Here is a 22,964-nt window from a genome sequence, read left to right as displayed (position 1 = left end):
ATGAGTAAGTTCATTTTTAATCTTGGAAAGGGAAATGAGAACTATAACTCAAAAGCCAAAAGCAAACAATAAATGAATAAATTTGACCACATTTAAAAAGGACACACACAACAACAAAAACTGCATGACAAACAATTATAAAAACAAACACATACACCATTATCCAAGGCAAATGATAAATGATAGACTGGAAAGAAATATTTGCAGCTCATATCATAGGTACAGGGCTAATCTTCTGCATATATTATATATGCAGATTATATATATGCAGAAGATATGTATATATATATATATATATATATATATATATATAGCAGTTCTAGAAGCCGATTTAACAAGGTAAGAATTTAATAGGGAAACCCACAACAGAAATAGGAATCCAGTAGGAATATGGAACGCATAGGTCTCAGGAAAAGAAATGCAAATTTCTCTTAAAAACACAGGAAACGAACTCTTGATTTAAAAATGCAATTACTGCTCCAAAATATAATTCTTACCTTTCTGAATGGCAACTGAAAAAGTTTGACAACATATTCTGTTGGGGAAACTAAAAGGAAACAGACTTGCTCTTATACTGCTGTTTGGAATGCAAAATGCTACAGCCCATAAGTAAGGCAATTTGGCAATACCTTTGGATAACAAATACATTTACTCTCTCACCCAGCAATCTTGCTTATGGGAATGTATCTTGCACAAGACTTTGTCACCTATGAAATGACATATGCACATAGTTATTCACTGCAGAATATCGGTAAAAACAAAAGACTAACATCCTGTGTCCACTACAGGACTAATTAAATAAACTGACGTATATATCCACTGGGATACTAGGTAGCTATAAAGCAAGAATGAGTAAATTCTCTGTTCTGCTATTGGAACAACCCCCAAGATATATTTTTAAATGACAAAAGTGTAAGAAAGAAGGGGAAAAATAAATGAAATGAACAAAATCACTTACTTAGGGAGGGTCGGGATAAGGTGGGCATGAGACTTCACTGCATAGCTCTGTGCATTATTTTGACTTTTGAACCACGTGATTGTGTTACTCTTATTGTGAGTGAAAAGGCTGCAAGCCCAAGGTTACATGGCAGCTGCCACTGGGCTGGGGGCTGTAGGGCACAGTAGGGACTGTGCCCACCCAAGGCTCATGTGCTCTGTCTACAGGGGAGGCTTTTGCTGATGGTTGCTGTACATGAATGAGAGCCTCGTGTGCCTGATCTTTTGATTTTTGTCAAGAAAAGTAAAAAATCTGTCTTTTTATATGAAATCTTTTGGCTTTTAAGTATTGACAAAAATTTTCTCAACATGTTTTTTATTTGACTGACAGTGTGTTGGCCGAACAACACTCACATTGTTAGGGGCTGAGTTAAGACTTGGTTTGAACAAAACGGTTTTATTTAGTTCCACCACAACCCCCACCCCCACCACTGATTTCCCAGCCTAATTTTGAAAGGATAGTGAAATCTGTACCATTGTTATCATTGTTGGTGGTTAAGTGGAGTTGATTTTTTGCATTTCATTTGGTTTGGTTGGTTTCATTTTGTTTTGGTTTTGGCTGTCCCTAAACATCAACTATAGGGGCTTCTCTGGTGTCTCAGTGGTAAAGAATCTGCCTGGCAACGCAGGAGACGTGGGTTTGATCCCTGGTTTGGGAAGATACCCTGGAGAAGGAAATGGTGGTCCAATCCAGTATTCTTGCTTGGGAAATCCCATGGACAGAGGAGCCTGCTGGGCTACAGTCCATAGGGTCGCAAAGAGTTGGACACAGCTTAGCGACTAAATGCGAGCACAAAACATAAATTCTGCCTTCAGTGGATGGAGATTTCCAGTCACTGTGGCTTTCAAAAACATTTACTGTGGGCAGTTCTCATAGAGGAGATTCCAGCTATGTTAACTAGTAATGCATTGTAGCAAACAGCTTTTTATGATGACCACTCTGAGGTACATGAATCTGTACATTATCTTATTTACAGGGGACAAAAGTCACATTACCATAGTCACAGCTTCTGCTTGCATGGATGCTGTATCTCCTTGAAGGCCTTAGCTTGATCATGGCAGGGGTTACCTGCCTTTCCCACCCCTTGAACTGGGTCACTTCCATGGTGTAAAAGCTGAGGATTTAGATCAGGAGTCAACAAACTATGGCCTAAGGTCAAATCAAGCCTGCTATTTGTTTTTGTGCAGCTTGTGAATTAATGATTTTTACATTCACACGTGCATAGGAAAAAAGTAAGAGGAACAGTATTTTGTGACACATGAAGATTGTATGAAATTCAAGTTTCAATAACTATAAATAAAGTTTTATTGGAATTCATCCATGCCCACTTGTTTATGTATTGTCTGTGCTTACTGTCACATGACAACCACAGGATTGAGTAGTCACACCAGAGACCATATGACCCACAAAGCCTAAGGTATTTCCTATCTTGTACAGAAAAGTTTACCGACCTCTCATTTAGACAGTGGTCCATGGGACTGGAGGGCCCTAGGCATTGTACCTTTGGAGAGCTAAGCTACTAAATCGGGGTTGTTTAAGCAGAGTGTTAACCTTGGGGTTTAAGCCCTCCTGCAGGAGAGAGTCCAGGACAGAGCTGCACTGAGAGTAGACTCACTCTAGAGGAAGGCAGTGGGACTGAGCCAGCCCTCAAGCCTGGTTCCTTCTAAGCTGACTTCCCAAGTCTGGAGTGGATAATGTTAGAATAGCCACCCCTTTAGCCTCATATCTAGGCCTTGTTTCAAACCACATCTATTTGGTTCAGTTGCAGGGGAGAAACTTATACCCCATTAGGTCCTGTTGTATAGACTGGGCCCTGATGAGAGCTCAGAGGCCTGACAGAGCAGAACAAAATAAGACAGGCGGCCAAAGCAATAACCCATGTGTGGAGCCTGGCTGTGGCGGGAGAGGAGGGCAGGTTCTGTGGCCTTTCTCATACCAGCATGTGCTAATGGGCATTTGGGATGTCACATGTTAATTTGCGTGTCAGAAGCCATGTCCAAGTATCAGTTAAGGGTAAGAGAGAACCTGAAGCTACATCTCAGCTAAGCTGTGTCTGGTGTTGGTACTATGAACACACCCACAAATTTTGTTCATGTATCAGGTCGTGATGGTATGTGAGGAAGACAGGAGAGGGCTGGCCCCTTAGCTACATCCTTCAGACACTTTCTTCATTGATACATATTCTGCACACATGCAGATAAAACCTTCAGGGAAGATATACAGTTGTCATACTTCTCTAAGGACTTATGGAAGAAACAAGTGGGTTAAGACTGAGCATCTGGACCTGTGGGGACAGGAAGGTTGTGTTGGCCTGCATGAAAGGCATTGAACTGTCTGGACCTACTCTCAGGTCCTGCGGTTATGCGAAAGCTCCTAGTTTCTTTCTAGCCATAGCAGCAGAGATGAGGGCAGCAGGAATAAGCCCCCTGAGCCCATACAACCTGAGCAGGATGAACCTCCCAGGGCCTGGTGAATTGTCCACTCCCATCTTTTTCTGCTGTTTCCCCGCCTTTCCTTCAACCTTCTGAGCCAAGGATAAAATGAACTCAAGGTCATGTTCCACCCTCTGGAAAAGCACCACTCCACTCTGGGGAGACGGCTGAATCTGTCAGACCTGCCTGTCATTTCGCACCACTGCCTACTAGATGACAGGCTGAGAGATCTCTGGGTAGAAGGCTCTTTCTGGGTGCGTTGCAGAACTTCTCAGACCATGAGTCTTCCCATGCTGAGATGCTGCTCACCCTCCACAAAGCCCTTATCTCAGGATCTCTCTTTGGCTGGTCCAGGCTTGCCTTCACACGATGCTGCTGCCATTATGTGCCTGCCCTTAACTCGGGAGACCTGGAATTCCTTCTTCTTCACGGTCAGGTTCCCAGGCAAATTCTCTCTCCCCAGTGCTTCCCTGAAGTACATTATGGCAGTAAGTAGTGTGGGCCTGGGAATCAAGCAGATTCATCCTGGGCCCACAGCTTGGTAGCTGGGCACCTTTGGGCAAGTCTGTTAACTTCTCCCAGCCTCTGTTTCCTCCTCTGTAAGACTGAGATAATAATATTGAGTATGCACCTCAAAGGGTTGTTTGGAAGTTTAAGGGAGATGATATAGGTAAAGGACAGTGCCTGGTATAGCCAGACTTCCAGTAACTGTTCATTGTAGCCGTTTCTGAGACTAATCGCTGCGAGTTTATCTTGTAGCCCTCCTTGCCCCATGCCCTCAGTATCGTGTTTCTGGCTTTACTCTTTATCTTCAGTCTGTTCAGAATGCCGAGTTGTCTGATCATATGTGCTGTTATCAGCTGCTGCTTTGGGATCCTATTTTGCCTTTTGAAGCCTAGGGTGGCATTGCACCAACCTAAATCATCTCGTCATTGAAAACAAAACAGAATTAGCCTTGATGTGGCTTCTTCAACAGTTCAGGCTTTCCCAGGGCCTCACCCCTGTTCATGGCCACTGATGACGAGGTTTGACACCCATGAGGAGAGTCATCTTCACCCCCATTCTGAGATACTGGCATAGTTCTTGTGTACTCCTGTTGATTTCTGTTGATGGCAGTTCTGAAAAAAAGTTCTGGATGCTTTCATTTGGAAGACTGACAAAATGTGAGTGGAAGATAGAGCAAAAAACTTCTAAGAAAGGGGAACAATTTACTTCTTGGGGTGGGGTGTCTCATGTTCTACAGGATATGGGTACCTATGTGGGAACTACCAAAATAGTCCTAGATCTTATAAGACATAACTTATCTGGCGAAAAAAGACATTTTTAAAATCTACATTCCTTAAACTCTTCTTCCCTCCCTGCCTCAAAAATATCCTTGGCCAAATCTAGTTGACATTCAAGCTTAATTTACATGCATTTTATCTACAGACTAAAGGTCATGTTGTGTAAAACAAGCTGAAGCTCTTAGGTTGTAATTCTGCTACAAAGGGAGCATTTTTCAGCCCATCAATTGCTTTTTTTATGCAGCTCTTTGAGTTGTAACAGCTCTATATTTTAAGTAGATATAATTTACTTCTAGTTTAACTGAAGTTCAGACACAATTTTCTTTACTGAAAGGTAGAGTTAAAAGAACAAGGCCAACTAAAGATCACTTAAAATGCAATTCGTGGAATTGTTCAGAATGCTATAAGTAGAGTAAACCCCATCTTCCGGCCACTCAGAAAGTTTCTTGTGTTCATCAAAGTGCTGGGAATTTTGGAGATGCTGCATAAGCTATATGTAAAACTGTGAAGGACTTGGAAATGCGTTGTGGGTAACTGTACCCAAGCTAAAATGATGAGCTAGCAACTGCAAAATAATTCCCCAGTATTTCAGTGACTCAGTGCTTTTGGGGTCTGGAATCTTTTCACTCAAAGGTGGAAAATGCCTTCTTCCTGTAGGCAACACTTGAGGACCTTGGAATCCATCCCTCTGAACAGGCAGGCCTTTAGAGAAAATTCTTTAACAGTGAGCATCAGGGCAGTGACAGAGAAAACTGGTCCTCACTCAAGTGATGAAGGAAGGTTTTGTGGAGCAGACAGAACTGGAAATGGGTAATGAAGGGTTGATGAGATTTGAGCAGGCAAGGAGGGGAAATCAGTGCAAATGCAGTTAATAACTTGAGCCAAGGTCTGGGGACAGGAATGAACATGGTTGCAAGGCTGAGAGAGCAAGAAGCTTTCCTACACTGAGGAGTTTGGGCTGTGGGAGAGGAATTAAGGGGGCCACAGGAGAAAGAGCCTTGAATTTCTACTTTTGAAAAGCTGAGAATGAATCTGATGAGCAATTGGGAGAATCTTCCATGGGGCACTCATGAAGGAAGCAATTTTATAGGACTGATCTGGCTGTACAATACAGGAAAGATTGTACTGGGGAGAGATGAGAGGCAGGAAGAAAGTTAGGAAGTTATTGCCTTAGTCCAGGCAGGAAATGATTCTGTCTAGCTAAGGTGATGGTATCAGAAATGGAGAAGATCTATATCCTAGAAATACCACGAAATAAGGATGAATTGAACTTGGGAACTAATTGGATGTAAGAAAAGAGAAAGAAGCCACCTGGTCCACATCCATCCAAAGACGGTGGAGTGATCAGAATTGAGGGAACTGAAATGGGTTAGTTTAGATGTGAGAATGCTGCATTTGTTTTGAGATTGAACGTGAGATGAAAGTAGAGGAAAAGGGGAAGGAAAACTGAAGAAGGAAAGAATATTCAAGGAAAATAGAATACCCTTCTTCCAAGAACTATGTGTTCTCCACCAGAGAGGTCTTTACAAGTCTAAAAAGTAAAAGTCAGTTCCCAAAGCCTATATAATGACCTCTAGAAAGAATGTTATTTCCCAGATAGTCATTTTTATGTATGGTTCATGGGTTCAAACCATACATATATGCTGGGTATTGAATTTAGGGAAGTTAATTACACTAAGCATAATTTGTAAATATTCATGTTCAAGGTGAACTCATGCATTCATTCTTCTGTTGATCCAAACTTTTTGAACCCCACAGAAACAGCATGTTTGTCAAAGCAACAGTTTCATCCAGCCAATGTTTCAGTGCTAACAACATCCACAACTGTTGTGGATGAGCATCTCAACCCAGCTGCTGCTGCTGCTGCTGCTGTCGTTTCAGTCATATCCGACTCTTTGCAACCCCATAGATGGCAGCCCCTGGAGAAGGCAACGGCATCCCACTCCAGTACTCTTGCCTGGAAAATCCCATGGACGGAGGACCTGGTAGGCTGCAGTCCATGGGGTCGCTAAGAGTCAGAAATGACTGAGCGACTTCACTTTCACTTTTCACTTACATGCATTGGAGAAGGAAATGGCAACCCACTCTAGTATTCTTGCCTGGAGAATCCCAGGGACAGGGGAGCCTGGTGGGCTGCAGTGGGGTTGCTAAGAGTCAGAAATGACTGAGCAACTTCACTTTCACTTTTCACTTACATGCATTGGAGAAGGAAATGGCAACCCACTCTAGTGTTCTTGCCTGGAGAATCCCAGGGACAGGGGAGCCTGGTGGGCTGCCGTCTATAGGGTTGCACAGAGTCAGACACGACTGAAGCGACTTAGCAGCAGCAGCAGCAGCAGCAGATGGCAGCCCACCAGGCTCTTCTGTCCACAGGATTCTCTAGGCAAGAATATTGGCATGGGTTGCCATTTCCTTCTCCTTTAAACCCAGGGACCTCCTCTAAATATTTTCTGGACTAACCTCTTATAGCTGTTTTTGTGCAGAGGGAGGAGGGGGCTGAGCAGGGAGTAGCTTGACAAAACATCTTCACAAATGTTTTTGCTATGTACAAAGAATGCCAAAGGGCAGAGTTTGGGATAATGGATTAATTCTTTGTCCACCCCCTCAACACTGGACAAGTTACTTAACTACCATTTATGTATACTTTTCTGACTATAAGGTGAAGATAAGCTTACTTAGATAAAAATCAAAATTATCTGAAGATGCTTGTTGAAAGGAATAATGGGAGCACAGAATATTACTATTAACAGTTAGTGAAAGATTATTCCAGCAGCACTCCTGCTTCAGAAAAATCCATTAGAGGCCTGGGGGAGACAAGTGATTCTTAGCTCACTTCAGAACACTCATCTCTTCCACCCATAACCTCTTATGCACTTATTGTCTGTATCACAACTAAAACTTTGTTTGTGTACAGTTTTGGTCTCTAATTTGTCATCTCTAGTTACCTTTGTCTCTTTAAATATATCTCACCACTCTGCTACACCATTAGCGAGGTATTTGATGAATATCTCTTCATTGATACAGGCATCTACAACTCAGCAAGGGCATATAGACTAAGATACCTGACAGTTTCTGAATCTAGTTTCTTTACACATGAGGAGTTTTGGAGATGAGTCCTGGAGTATTTTTAAAGTCTTTTCTAAGAATTCTTGCTAGCCATCAAATAGGAGTTTGTGTCAGGTATCGGTAAGACTGATTTAGCAGGCCTGCTCTACCTGTTGGAGATTGCTTCATTCATCTGACATGTAGTTACCTACTGTATCACAGGCACACCGTGGGGGCACAAGAAACAGTATAAGCACACCATGCAAATCCCTGTCCTGTTGGGGTTTACATTCTGGGGGGGGGTAGCGACAGACAAGAGCCAAGGTAAATAAGTAAATTACCTGCAGTATTAGAAAGTGATAAGTGCTATGAAGAACAATAAAGCGGCATGAGGATTAGGGAGCAGGAAGGGGGAGATGCAGTTAGAAGTCTTCTGGGTGGGAAAGGCCTCACTAAGAAGGTGACATTTGAACAGAAAACTTGAAGGAGGTAAGGGAGTGAGCCGTGTGGAAATCTACGGAAGGGCTGTTCAGGCAGAAGGAAGAGTGAGAGCAAAAGCTCCGAGATGGGGGAGTGTACAGAGAGCACAAGGAACAGAAAGAAGAGGGAGTGGGAGGGAGTAGTAGGAAATGGGGTCAGAGGATAACTGGGCAGAAAAAGGACCAGAGGACCAGTTCATGTAGTGCCTTGCAGGATGTTGTAAAGACACTGGCCTTTGTGGGCAGGGGGGCGGGGAGTCTTTGAAGGATTTTAAGCGGAGTGATATGATCTGACTTGCCTTTCCCAAGGATCACTACAGTGGACTAGATTCTTTGGAGGGGAAGCATGGGCAGTGGTAGCAGGGAAGCTATTTACTTGGCTATTGCAGTGAAAAAACGGTAGTGGCTGAGGGGTGGTAGCAGTGGCTGAGGGGTGGAATGCTAACTGGACTCTGTCTAGATATGTCTGATGTCAAGCTGCTAGAATTTGCTGACAGCTTGAACATGTGATGTGAGGTGGGGGGCGGGGGGAAGGAGTTCAATGACTTCAAAGTTAGTGGCCCAAGTAGTGGAAAGACAGAATTGTCATTAATGAGCTAGAAGAACTGCAGATGGAACGATTTTGAGGGGAATATCAAGAGTTCAGCTTGGGGTATGTTAATACCAAGATTTCTGTTAGATGTTTAAGTGAAGATATTGAAGAGGCAGCTGAATACCTGAGTCTGTAAGGGAGGGAATCCCTGCTGGCAGTGTACCCAAGAAATGGTGGAGAGGCCGAGCATGCTAATATTCACTACCTGGACACAGGGAGACTCTAACCAATAGTCCATCTACTCCTGAGGTTACTGAGGCTTAGAGAGATAAAACATCCTGTTCAACATCACAGAGCCAGTGAGTGAAGGAACTGGCACTCACATCAGACTTAACTGTGTCTGACTCCCAAAACCCATGTACTTTATACCACACCTTTCAGCCCTGGGTGTTATCTTTTAATTCTTTTACAGGGTTTTTCATTTTTTTTGTGGGGGGGGTGATTTTGTTGTTCAGTCTCTTAAGTTGTGCCCAACTCTTTGCAATCCTATGGACTGCAGCATGCCAGGCTTCCCTGTCCTTCACTATCTCCCAGAGTTTGCTCAAACTCATGTCCATTGAGTGGATGATGCCATCCAACCATCTCATCCTCTGTCACCTTCTTCTCCTCCTGCCCTCAATCTTTCCCAGCATCAGGGTCTTTTGCAGTGAGTTGGTTCTTGCATCAGGTGGCTAAAGTATTGGAGCTTCAGCATCAATCCTTCCAGTGAATATTCAGGGTTGATTTCCTTTAGGATTGATTGGTTTGATCTCCTTGCTGTCCAAGGGACTCTCAAGAGTCTTCTCCAACACCACAGTTCAAAAACATCAATTCAATGCAGCCTAGCCTTCTTTATGGTCCAACTCTCACATCTGTACATGACTGCTGGAAAGCCATAGCTTTGACTATACAGACCTTTGTTGGCAAAGTGATGTTTTTCCTTTTTAATACACTGTCTAGGTTAGTCATAGCTTTTCTTCCAAGGAGCAAATGTCTTTTAATTTTACACTGCATTTTCTTTGATGTTTGAGACCACTTTTCATTCAGCACCCCAGTCTCTGTCTGGCTGACTCAGCCCTAACCAGATGTCTCTACTCAAGAGAGCATGAAAGGTTTGTGTTATTTCCATCCAAAGCAGGGGCACATCAATAGCTCCTGCTTTTGCGATGATATTGCTATGGGCAGGACAGAGATGGCCACGTCTCAGGGACCCTAATAGGATAATCCTCAAATCTCCGGGTTCCCGTTTTCTAGGGATTAGTGGAGTATTTGCCAAAATAAAGTTATCTTAGGCAAATAGACACAAAGAGAAACAGTAACCACATGCTAGATGTTTGGTTCCCATAATCTACTGGTTAAAAAGGAATAATATCTTTGGCTGAAGAGCACATTCCATTCCTGGTAATCAATCAGTTCAGTTCAGTGGCTCAGTCATGTCCGACTCTTTGTGACCCCATGAATCGCAGCACGCCAGGCCTCCCTATCCATCACCAAAACTCCCAGAGTTCACCCAAACTCTTGTCCATCGGGTCGGTGATGCTATCCAGCCATCTCATCTTCTGTCATCCCCTTCTCCTCCTGCCCCCAATCCTTCCCAGCATCAGAGTCTTTTCCAATGAGTCAACTCTTCACATGAGGTGGCCAAAGTTTTGGAGTTTCAGCTTTAGCATCAGTCCTTCCAAAGAACACCAAGGACTGATCTCCTTTAGAATGGACTGGTTGGATCTCCTTGCAGTCCAAGGGACTCTCAAGAATCTTCTCCAACACCACAGTTCAAAAGCATCAATTCTTCAGCACTCAGCTTTCTTCACAGTCCAACTTTCACATCCATACATGACCACTGGAAAAACCATAGCCTTGACTAGACGGAGGTATTAATACTTATCAAATATCCACTATATGCTGAATGTCATTCTAATGCTGGCAAAGGGACCAGATGAGAGAATGGGGCATACAGTAAGAAGATGAAAGAGTTCTTACCAATAGATGCCTATTTGGTTGGGGAGCCAGAACAACATGAAGGAGCACAGTGATGTTGCTGGGCTGTAAAGGAATCAGTCAGTGGGGATGGAGGTCTTTGGGGAAGGTTGGGCAGGATTTGGCTGGACTCTGAAGATACCATTTGAACCAAGAGCACTCAGCCCCAAGCCATCGGCATGGGATGGCCAACATTTGTTCCCTTGCACCAACAAATGCCTGGACCTTTGGCTGATCTTCCTGTGGCACTGCAAGAAGAAGGTCATGCCTCAGTATTTCATCCACAGACATGGCAAAGCCTACCTTCCTGTTGGGGTCTGTAGATTGTCATCACCACATCTTGGTCCCAGTGTGAATTCCTGCCTTTCAGAGGGATGAGTCTGGGGTAGCTGACCCCAGCTTCAGACTCCATGAGGGATTCCTCTAACACCTGTGGTCAAATTCTTCAGCAGCTGGGCCAAGGCTTTCCTAGCTTAATCCCAGGCTGATTATCCGCTCCCAGGAAGCTGTTTCTAAAGGACTATTTGCATGCACATAATAGCAGCAATTTGCACAATTAAGGAGAGCCATACAGTTGTCTAAGAAAAATGGAATTTAAGTTACAAAATAGGTCACATCTGAAAGGTGACTTGGAATTAAACAGCATCCTCCACAGCAAACCAGAGCCAGTACTTGGGGAACGGCAGAGAAGCCATGACAGGACACATTATTTCAGCAGCATGCAAACTGGTGGTGATGGGCAGGTTCGCTCTTTTACTTTTTTTTATGATCAGTCCTGACAGTCAAATGTGAGAGGAAGGGAGTTCAAGAGGGCAGCCGGCCTAACGTCCGGGGCTTTGTGTGCAGATGAGCAGTGGCAGTACACTGCATTTCGCTCTATTCATCTTGATGAGAAAGAAACACTTTTGATTAAGCCTTTCATTTTTGAACAGAAGAGACTGCTTGAAGCTGATGCAAAATCAACTAGTAAAAATCTAGTGTCTTGTTCACATTCAAAGTAAACTAAAGCAGAGATTTGCATTTCCTGTTGAATTTCACACAATTCCTTTTGCAAAATCTAAATGGTATAAAAATAGTAGTGTGTGCTAAGTCACTTCAGTTGTGTCCAACACTGTGTGACCCCATGGACCACAGCCTACCAGGCTGTCCATGGGATTCTCCAGGCAAGAATACTGGAATCGGTTGCCAAGAGATCTTCCTGACCCAGGGATCAAACCCTCATCTCTTAGGTTTCCTCCATTGACAGGCGGGATCTTTACCACTAGCTTCACCTGGGAAGCTGCAAAAAATATAGATGTGGTACGAAATAGGACTTCTGTCCTGGAAGCCAGCTCTGGGAGCCTGGGCCAGCTACTTCACTTGATTTCTTTGGACCTCAGCTTTCTCATCCCTCCTCCGCTTGACTCTAGGTCTCTGGGTGTCTCCCCCTACTTCTTCCCCAATTCCTCCTGGGAGTAGAATTTGAAATCATCTGTCTACTTCAACTCTCTCATTTTATGGATAGGTCAACCCAAAGTAGCTCCATTCTATTTGTTTTATATTTAGGGGGTTGGCAATTTATGTGGGAAAAAGAAAAATCTTATGATTAATAAACAACTTCAAAATCACTAGACAGCTATTCTAGTTCATTCTACATTCACTTGTCTAGAAGAAACAGAGATCTGTCCAAGTTATTCCAAATGATGGGCGTAATGAGGAATACATGACATTGTGATTCCTAGGGAAAGCTCTGTAATTAAAACCATCCTTTGGGCTCATATAATGTTTGCATGCTCTCTTCTCTCACTCTGAATTATTAAAAACACAGCAAGTAAAAACCACCCATAATCCCAATATATCTTTTCAAATGATATAAACTAATAAGTGAAAATTACCCTTTAATCTCCTAGTCTCAGTCTTCAATAGGAAACAAGATCTCAATGGTTTGGTTCATGAGCCTTCAAACTTTTCTCTGTGCTTATCCAGACATATCTAAATGTTCTTTTTCAACCAAAAAGTTCTACTGTTATGTGGCTTGTGCTGTTTTTATCACTCAGCAGTATGCTTTCAAGATTAGTACACATAGATCTACTTCATTCTTTTGCACCTGCTTAATAAGTGCCTTATTCTAAAGGAGATCGGTCCTGGGTGTTCTTTGGAAGGAATGATGCTAAAGCTGAAACTCCGGTACTTTGGCCACCTCATGCGAAGAGTTGACTCATTGGAAAAGACTCTGATGCTGGGAGGGATTAGGGGCAGGAGGAGAAGGGGGCGACAGAGGATGAGATGGCTGGATGGCATCACTGACTCTATGGACGTGAGTTTGAGTGAACTCTGGGAGTTGGTGATGGACAGGGAGGCCTGGCGTGCTGTGATTCATGGGGTCGCAAAGAGTCAGACATGACTGAGCGACTGAATTGAACTGAATAAGTGCCTTGCTGTGTGTGTGTGTGTATGTGTGTGTTAGTCACGTAGTCATGTCCAACCCTTTGTGACCCCCTGGACTGTAGCCCACCAGGCTCCTCAGTCCATGGGATTCTTCAGGCAAGAATACTGGAGTGGGTTGCCATTCCCTTCTCCAGGAGATCTTCCCGACCCAGGGATTGAACCCAGGTCTCCTACATTCCAGGCAGATTCTTTACCAACTGAGCCACCAGGGAAGCCCAATAAGTGCCTTACTGATAAACATTTAGATTGTTTGCATGCTTTTGCCATCACAGTGTAGAGATGAACATTCTCATCAGATATCCTTGTATAGTCTTCTTACAAGTGAGGTTCCCAGTTCATAGCATTTTCTTTCTCATAGAGGCTGCAAAATTAGTCCCATCTATTTTTAGTTTTAATTAAAGACAACTCAAGCCAACTGGTGCCAGATTAGCAAGAAGTACATTATTTTTCTTCAGAGGCTTTTTCCTTGCCCCTGAATTGCCCAAGATTCCATGGGTTCTACTAGTCCAGTGAGACCAGTTCTGTATCCAGAGAGAAAACTGGGAGATCTGGTCAGGCCACAGATGGGACCTATTTGGGCTGTCTTTTCCTTCATTGCTGCCATATGTTATAAAAGTTGAAAGCAAGTCCCCATGTATTGTGATATGTCTTCGTCCACTGCAGCATGACCTCAAGGTGACCCTGAGATGCCACAGCATTTCTTCTGGGAGGATGGCCCCACCTCCTCAGCAAAACTGACCTAAGCTATCCGGGGGTACCATTCTTTATGTTACACCCAGGTTGACAGCCGTTGTCACCTGCTCTCAAGACAAGCTGTCCTTTGGAGACCATTGACATACTTTCCTACTTGAACCCTATCTCACCAGTGGAAAAGTTCTAGGTCTGGAAACAGGTACTGTTCTGTGCACAGGGATACAGACAAAATAGCAAATTCTCCTGCTGTCAAAATGCCTTCATTCTTTGGAGGAAAGGCACAGGTAATAAACAAATGCATACAGAAGCCAAGATAATATTGGATAAAGGTGAGTGCTACACAGGCTGAAAGCCTTGAGGTGATGGGGACTGGCTGCTGGGGTTACTCTCAGGTAGGGAGTCAGGGAAAGCCTTCTTAACGATGTGGCATTTGAGCTGAGGCCTCTGTGAAGATGTGAGCAATTTATAAGGCTTGGCAAAGACCAGAGGTGATGGTCAGTGTGATTGGAGTCGAACAGTGGTGGGGTGGGGGTAGATGGCCTTGAGAGAGGGCAGGGCCACGTCCTGCATGGATCCTGCCTGACACCCCCAGGGCTATGAGTTCTGAGGCTGTTTTCAGTTCACCATTCTCAAATCCTAAATGAAGATCTAGAAAGCCTGGTATACTAAATATGACTCCTTAACTTGACAAGCTAGGTTTTATGACTTTCAATTTTGAATTTTCTGATTTTCATCCAAATTCATAAGCATTATTATTACAGAAAAAAAAATGTTTCTGGTTTTCTTATGGTCATACCTTTTCATACCATGTTTTACTTTGATACAATCTTATATAAACCATGTTTGTTAAAGAATATTCCCAAGTGAAGACTGACACAATTTACTGGTAAATATCTAAGTTAACTTTTAGCATATAAATGAAGCCAAAAGGTCAGGAAATGAAAACTCCATCTTTATCACTTTTATAGAAGCTATGCTAACACCAACTCCAGTGATGAACATAAAAGAGAGAAAGGTTAATTTTCCCTATTGATGCTCCTGTTGTTTCCAACTACTTCTCCTGCTGTGATCCCCCAGGCAACAAATGAGGCATTTATGAAGTCTCTAATGGTTCTCTCAATGAACAATTATGCATATTTTAAGAAGATAAATTTTGTAGTGCAGCTGATTGCATGAATTTATGAAAATGACCCAAAGCAGTGAATCGAAATTTCTTCTGGCTATGTTATAATACTCATCCGAGCCACAACAGAAAATACAGTAGACCTAGAATCAGGAAACCTGGAGTTGAGCCCAGCTTTTCCACGCGCAAGCTGTGTGACCTTGAGTAAATGACATCACCTTGCTAAGCCTCTCTGTTCTTATCTATACAAAAGGGAGAGTCCCACTGCCCAAAATACTTCAGCTTAGAGAGTTTTGGGGGCTAGGAGGGAACGGTTTATGTTGGGAGGGACACCTGGGATGTCCTAATGCATTGCTGGGCTGGAGGTGGTATATGGATGTTTGTTTTATTATTCATCTTATACTGTAGGCACACATTTTATATTTTTGTGGTATATATGATATATTTCACAATAAATTTCCAAAGTAGTCAGTAGGCACCTGTGACATACTTCACAAACAGTAAATACAGTACAAGTCTTCCTCCAGGTCCCCTAGAAAACAAAATAAACCTATAGAAGACAAAACAAATTTTCCCTTCAAATCAAAACAAGTTTTCTTTAAAAAGAGTTTGAGAGAGAAATCAGCAAAATTTTTGAATAAAACAAAGTGCATTTTGTTTTATTAAGTGCGGGCATTAGTATAGCTCCTTCCCACCCTGGCTCTCTACTCCTCCTTACTTAAGGAGGAGTTTTTAGGTTTTAGTTCTCCTTTTTAAGGTTCTCTCCAGAAATAGTCGAGAAAGTCATAGACAAAGAGAATCTGGAAAGTAGCAAGAGAGAAAGTGTATAGAAGCATTTTCATATGTACTACTTTTTTACTTAAATGGAAGCTTTTCTATATCTTGTTTGTTTTTTTTTTTCATTTATCTTAGCAATCTTTCAATATTGGCTTTATGGATTTAAATTTAGTCTTTACCACAGTATTTCATTGTATGAATATGCTACAATTTCTCTAACCAGACTTTGCTGATAAATATTGAGGTTGTTTCTACCTTTTGCTCTTGCCCACATTTCTAAAATAACCATCTTTGTACATATATCCTGTCATACATACATGAGTGTATCTGTAGGATAAATCATAAAATATAATGAGTCAAAAGACAGATCCATTAAAATCTGAGTAGATATTGTCAAAATGCCCTCCAAAGAGGCAGTGTCCCTTTGCATTTCCATCAACACAGTATGAGAGTGCTCCTTTCCCAATACCCTTGGGGAAGTACTCTGTTATTCTTTTTATTTACAAACCGAAAAGGTAAAAATAGTATTTCATAATTGGATGTGTTTCTTCAGCTATAAGTGAAGATAAGACACTCTTATTTTCCTTCTTTGAGCTTTCTGCCTGGATCCATTGCCGATTTTCCTTTGTTTTTTGTTCCTTTACTCATTGCTTTGTAGCAGCTCTTTGTATACAAGCTCTTTGCATAATTATTCTAAGTTTGTGTTTCTCCTTTGTTATTGTTTATACTATTTTATGTCTTATAGAAATGTTTAATTATTAGACAGTCAAATTTATCACATTTTTCCTATATATAGTATGGGGATTGTTTCTTCCTTAGAAAAGTCTTTCCTACTCTAATACCATTATAAATATTTTTCCAAAGGTCTCCTTCAGTATTTTTACTAGCCTGTTTTTAACTTTAAAATTTTCAACTAATGCTGCTCAATTAACTTTTTTAGTGTAAGGAGTGAAATAGGGATCTGTATTTATGTTTTCCCCTAGATGTGTATCCAGCTGTCTCAACTCCATTTCCCAATTGATAAGGTTTCTTCCCACAGTTTTGAAATGCCACCTTACTTGGGTTTAAAATGTTCTCTATGTATGAATTTGAAATTCTTAGATGGTAAACTGATAAATTAACTAAATCATTCCTGGCATATCCAAGAGACCATCAAAACAATAGCGTAAATAGAGTTTGCTTATCCCATACCAGGCCCTGTTGTGAGTGTACTGCATGTATTCAATCATGCATCCACATAACCATGCTATAAGTAAGGTAGGTACTGTTAGCTCCTTTATAGACAAGGATGCTGCAGCACAGAGAGGTTAAGTAACTTTCCCTAAGTCACACTATTTGTGAATGACAAACCCGTGATTTGAACACAAGCAATTTGACTTCCCGATTCATGCCTTCATCTGTACTTTCTGCTGCCTTCACAAAATAGAACACACTTTTGTGTAAGCTTCCTACATCCAAGGAGCTGTTCTAAGAACTTCATATATAACTTCACTTAAGTTTCACAGCAATCCTAAGATGTTGCTGCTAAGTAGCTTCAGTCGTGTCCGACTCTGTGCGACCCCATAGACGGCAGCCCACCAGGCCCCACCATCCCCGGGATTCTCCAGGCAAGAACACTGGAGTGGGTTGCCATTTCCTCCTCCTAAGATGTTAAGTACTACTAATAGCCCCATTTCACAGATAAGCAAACTGAGACAGAATGGAATTTGTTGTTTTAGTCTCTCAGTTGTGTCCGACTCTTTTGCAGCCCCATGGACTATAGCCCCGAATGTAGCCCACCAGGCTCCTCTGTCCATGGAATTCTCCAGACAAGAATACCGGAGTGGGTTGCCATTTCCTTCTCCAGGGGATCTTCCTGACCTAGGGATTGAACCTGTGTCTCCTGCATTGGCAGGCAGATTCTTTATCACTAAGCCACTAGGGAAGTAGAACTACAGAACAGAAAGAGAGGGGGGGATGGTGTGAGATGAGGCCAGATATAGAGGAATTTTGCTGTATCTTTAGAGCAGCAAGGCATCACGAAAGTGATTGAATCAGGGCTGACCCGATCAGATTTGGGTTTTGTGAAGCTCACAAGCAACAGCATGGAAAATGAATGGGGGCAGAGGGGAGAGTGTATAGTGGTGTGTGGAAATCTTGTGTCAAGCTGATAGCATGGTGCAGTGACCATGCATTCCAGATGGACATCCCATGGCAAGTAAGCAGTGTCCCCATGACATGAGAATCACTGCTCTAAGGGCAGTTTCCACACGCCATGCATGGAGCTCCCTAACCCTGAAAGCAGCAATTCATATAATCTACATTTTCAGAAGAAACCGAAACATCAAGGAGTCAAGTACCTTACCCATACCCACTTACAGAGTTAAGTATGTGCTTCAGACTGCTAAGTTCACCAGTCCTGTTTATTCAGATCCACAGATTGAGTCCTTCAGACACTGGGGAGCCAGCTTGGGTTTAGATCTGGCTGTTCCTCCCCCATCCTCTGCCTTCTCAGAGTTTGATAGAAATCAAGGAGATTCTGTTGATGACGTCAATAGAAATAGCTGCTGATACAAGAAAAATCTTTATCTTTAGCTCTTTCAGGGGTGTCTTTTCAGTTTTAGGTTAACTTTTCCTCGGACTTCTACCTGTTCTTCTGAAGCTATTTTGGAAATTTTTATAATTGTTTTCTGCTTGTCTGAATAAACAGCAAGTTCAGGGTCTACTGCCTACCGTGCTGCTGGTAATGGTCCTCTCTTCCCACAGATCCGAGTAATGGTGGACCTGTGCAACAGTACCAGGGGCATCTGCCTCACAGGTAAGCTGGCCAGCATTGACCAAGAGCAGCTCACATGGGAGGGCGTGTGCTGGCCGAAGGGCCTGGGGCAGAGTGAACACCTAGGAACTCCTTAGCTTTATGAAAATGCTTGCTGGTTTACTTGTATACCAGATGTTTTCAATGGGCTAAAACTCAGTAGTAACATAAATTTTGAAAAACAATAATATTTTTGGTATTGCCATAGAAATCCAGCCATGGCAAAGAACTAGGTCTTGGGTAATTAGAAATATGTGGTACCTTGAACTGAGGCCAACACTAATTCCCATCAGTGTTTTAAAAGGGAAAAGAAAGGAAAAAGACCTTGCTAAGTAGTAGAGAGCCCTTACCAGAAGTAGTTATTTCCCCATATCGTACATATAGCTTGAATGGGAAGCTCTAGATGCAAACTGCTAATTAGTCAAGAAAACTTTTTTTATGACGATTTCTCTATGCGGTGCCTACTATGTGCTCGATGGGACTGGAAGTTGGTCACACCCTGTCCCCTTCTATTCAATGAATCAAAGACAAATAGAAAGGAAGGACAGAATTAACCTCAAGGCACATCAAGCCTTAGGACCTGGAATGGCTGATGGATGGAGCAGGGAAAGAGAGTCGTGGTGTTTGGTTTTCTTTGGCTGCAAGGCATGTGGACATGCAGGATCTTAGTTCCCTTGACTAGGAATCAAACCGAAACCCGTGTCCCCTGCAGTGGAAGGGCAGAGTCTGAATCACTGAACAGCCAGGGAAGTCCCTGGGGAGTGGTCTTGGTGTGATTATACCTGACTCTGGCAGATTGGCTTCTCATCTCAGGGGAGGAGTGCCTGCCCACTGCCTTCAGAGCTCACAAACTCACATGCGGAATGCTGCTCTGGCCAAAGGGCTGGGGACAGAATGAGTACCTAGAAACACTTTAGGTTATGAAAATACACGTTGATTTGCTTTTACCAGACATTTTTAATGGGCTAAAAATCAATTTAAAATTATGAAAAATAATAACATTTTCATTGTTCCCATAGTAGTATGACCATGGAAAATAACTAGGTCTTGGGTAATCAGAAATGTGTGGTACGTTGAACTGAGGCCAGTCACCCAATTCATCACCCTCTGCCCCAACCAGGCACTGACCACCAGGGACAGGCCCACAGTGCCTGGTCACAGACACTGCATTTCCTGTCTCTTTGAAGGGGGTGCAGCATTCTGAGGAAACAGAGGGAAGTTATTTTTGCATTAAAAATCTATTATGGAGAGGTCCAGATCTTAGATGGCAGGGTAGGAAGATCCTGAGCTCTCATCCTCCCATGGACACACCGAAACTACGACTACTTACAAAACAATTATCTCCGAGAACAGCCTGAAGTCTAGCAGAACAGATTTTCTAAACTAAGGACAGAAAGAAAAGGACACAGTGAGGGACCCATGTAGGATGAACAGAGACACAGTCTAGTCAAACCTGCACCCCCAGTGCAGCAACCCACAAGCAGGAGGGATGTCACAGCCACAGAGATTCCCCCCGAAGAGCAAGGGATCCAAGCCTCACATCAGGCTCCCCAGCCTGTGGGACGTGCATGGGGAAGACGAGCCCCCACGACACCTGGATTTGAAAACCAGTGAGACTTTCATTCAGGAGAACTGAAGGGCTGTGGGAATCTGGGACTCTGCTCCTTGCATACACATTCATTCACTCTAACTTCCAGCACAGAGGCAGCAGCTTGAAAAGTGCTTGGGTCACATAAGAAGGAGATTCACTGATGAATTTTAAGGCATGTGCTGGAGGGACAGGGATCTGGAGGAACTTCCTCTGGGAATGGAAGTGCTGGCAGACACCATTTCTGTTTCTTTCCACCAAACTGACACTGTGTGCCCCACCCCAATGCTCCCTTGAGGACTGACTCCAGCCAGTCCCTCCAAAATACATCTTGCCTTGCCCTACCCAGAGGGCAGCCCTAGCTGGCACCAACCCCCCTCCAAAGCAGCTCCCACTTTAGGGGGCCAGCCCCACACCACAGAGCACTCACAATAGTCCCAGCCTGGCCTTGAAGCCAGTGGCACTGGAGCTAGCTCCACACATCAGCAGGCCTGCAGCAGTGCTCTGGTGACCTGGGGCGATTGCACCATTGAGCCGCACCTTCTACATAAGGCCACTCTTCTACAACTAGGAGATGTAGCCAACACCCTTAATACATAGAAACAAGCACAGAGAATTAGGCAAAATAAAGAGACAAAGGAATACCTTTCAAATGAAAAAATAAATAAATAAAAATAACACAAATCACCAGAAAAGGAGCTAAATTAAACAAAGATAAGCAATTTACAAGATAAAGTGTTCAAAGTAACAGTCATAAAGATGCTCACCGACTCGAGAAAACAATGGATGAACTCAGTGAGAATTTCAACAAAGAGAGAGAAAATATAAGAAAAAAGAACCAATCAGAACTGAAGAATAGAGTAACTGAAATGAAAAATACACTGGAATGAATGAACAGCAGATTAGAGGATGCAGAACAGATCAGCAATCTGGAAGACTACAGTCTGGAAGAACAGTGGGAATCACCTGATCAAAATACTGAAAAGAAAAGAGAACTTTAAACAATCAGATAGTTTGAGACCTCTGGATCAAGAGTACTAACATTTGCATCACAGGGGTCCCAGAAGAAGACAGAGAGAGAAAGGGACAGAAATCCTACTTAAAGAAATAATGTCTGAAAACTTCCCTTGCCTGTCAAAGGAAACAAACATCCAAGTAAAGGAAGCACAGAGAATCCCCCAAAAAGACGAACCCAAAGAGGTCCACACCAAGACACATTATAATTAAAATGTCAAGAATTAAAGAGAGAATCTTAAAAGCAGCAAGAAAGAAAACCTAATTATGTACAAGGAAACCCCCATAAGACTATCAGCTGTTTTTTCAGCAGAAACTTTATAGGTGGGAAGGGAGTGGCATGATATATTGAAAGTATTGAAAGAAAAAAATTTACAGCCAAGAATACTTTACCCAACAAGGTCATCATTCAGAATTGGAGACATAAAGAGTTTTGCAGTCAAGAGAAAGCTTGTAAAGGAGTTCATTACCACTAAACAGACCTTACAAGAAATGTTTAAAAAAAAAAAACCTCTTTAAATAGAAAAGAAAAGGCCATAGTTAAAATTATGAAAGAAAAACATCTCTGTGATAAAGGCAAACATATAGTAAAGGCAGTGAATCAACTACCAAGGAAGTTAGTATTAAGTTTAAAAGGCAAAAAGTAGTAAAATTATCTATAACTAAAATAATTAGTTCAGTGATGCACAAATAAAAACATGTAAAGTATGACATCAGAAACAAAATGAAGGAAAGGAAGGTAAAAGTGTAATGTTTGTAGAACGTGCTCAAACTTAAGTGACCACCGACTTAAAAGAGACTGTTTTATACATAAGTTGTTATATGTGAACTTTTAACTAAGGAGACAAAAGTCTTGTACTCAGAAAACTGGGCTTTCCATATGGCTCAGTGGTAAAGAATCTGCCTGCCAATGCAGGAGACACAGGTTCAGTCCTTGGGTCAGGAAGACTCCTTGGAGAAGGTAATGGCAACCCACTCCAGTATTCTTGCCTGGGAAATCCAATGGGCAGAGAAGCCTGGCAGGCTACAGTCCATGGGGTCGCAAAAGAGTCGGACATGGTGACTGAACAACAAAAACAACTCAAAAAACTACATTTCAATTCAGTTCAGTTGCTCAGTAGCGTCTGACTCTTTGTGACCCCATAAACTGCAGCACGCCAGGCCTCCCTGTTTATCACCAACTCCCAGAGTTTAATCAAACTCATGTCCATCGAGTTGGTGATGCCATCTAACCATCTCATCCTCTGTTGTCTCCTTCTCCTCCCACCTTCAATCTTTCCCAGCATCAGGATCTTTTCCAATGAGTCAGTTCTTTGCATCAGGTGGCCAAAGTATTAGAGTTTCAGCTTTAGCATCAGTCCTTCCAATGAATATTCAGGACTGATCTCCTTCAGAATGGACTGGTTAGATCTCCTTGCAGTCCAAGGGACTCTCAAGAGTCTTCTCCAACACCACAGTTCAAAAGCATCAATTCTTTGGTGCTCAGTTTTCTTTATAGTTCAACTCTCACATCCGTACATGACCACAGGAAAAACATAGCCTTGACTAGACGGACCTTTGTTGACAAAGTAATGTCTCTGCTTTTTAATATGCTGTCTAGGTTGGTCGTAGCTTTTCTTCAAGGCACTGATAAAAGAAACTGAGGATGACACAAACAGATGGAAAGATGTATTGTATTCATGACCTGGAAGAATTAAGATTGTCAAAATGACTATACTACTCAAAGCAATCTACAGAGTCAATAAAATCCCTATCAAAATGCTG

General features: G+C 42.6%; 1 protein-coding gene across 1 annotated transcript in view; it reads left to right on the top strand.

The window, feature by feature from the left end:
- Positions 1 to 22,964, top strand: part of GLDN (gliomedin) — a 55,040-nt gene that overhangs the window by 4,304 nt on the left and 27,772 nt on the right. Inside the window, 1 exon segment of the mRNA XM_027554015.1 lies at positions 18,550 to 18,601. Within this exon segment, the coding sequence (XP_027409816.1) occupies positions 18,550 to 18,601 (52 nt within the window).

This window comes from Bos indicus x Bos taurus, chromosome 10, assembly GCF_003369695.1.
Source record: "Bos indicus x Bos taurus breed Angus x Brahman F1 hybrid chromosome 10, Bos_hybrid_MaternalHap_v2.0, whole genome shotgun sequence".
NCBI lineage: Eukaryota > Metazoa > Chordata > Mammalia > Artiodactyla > Bovidae > Bos > Bos indicus x Bos taurus.
The sequence above is the reverse complement of the archived record's forward strand: the minus strand, read 5'-3'. Positions and strand labels throughout refer to the sequence as shown.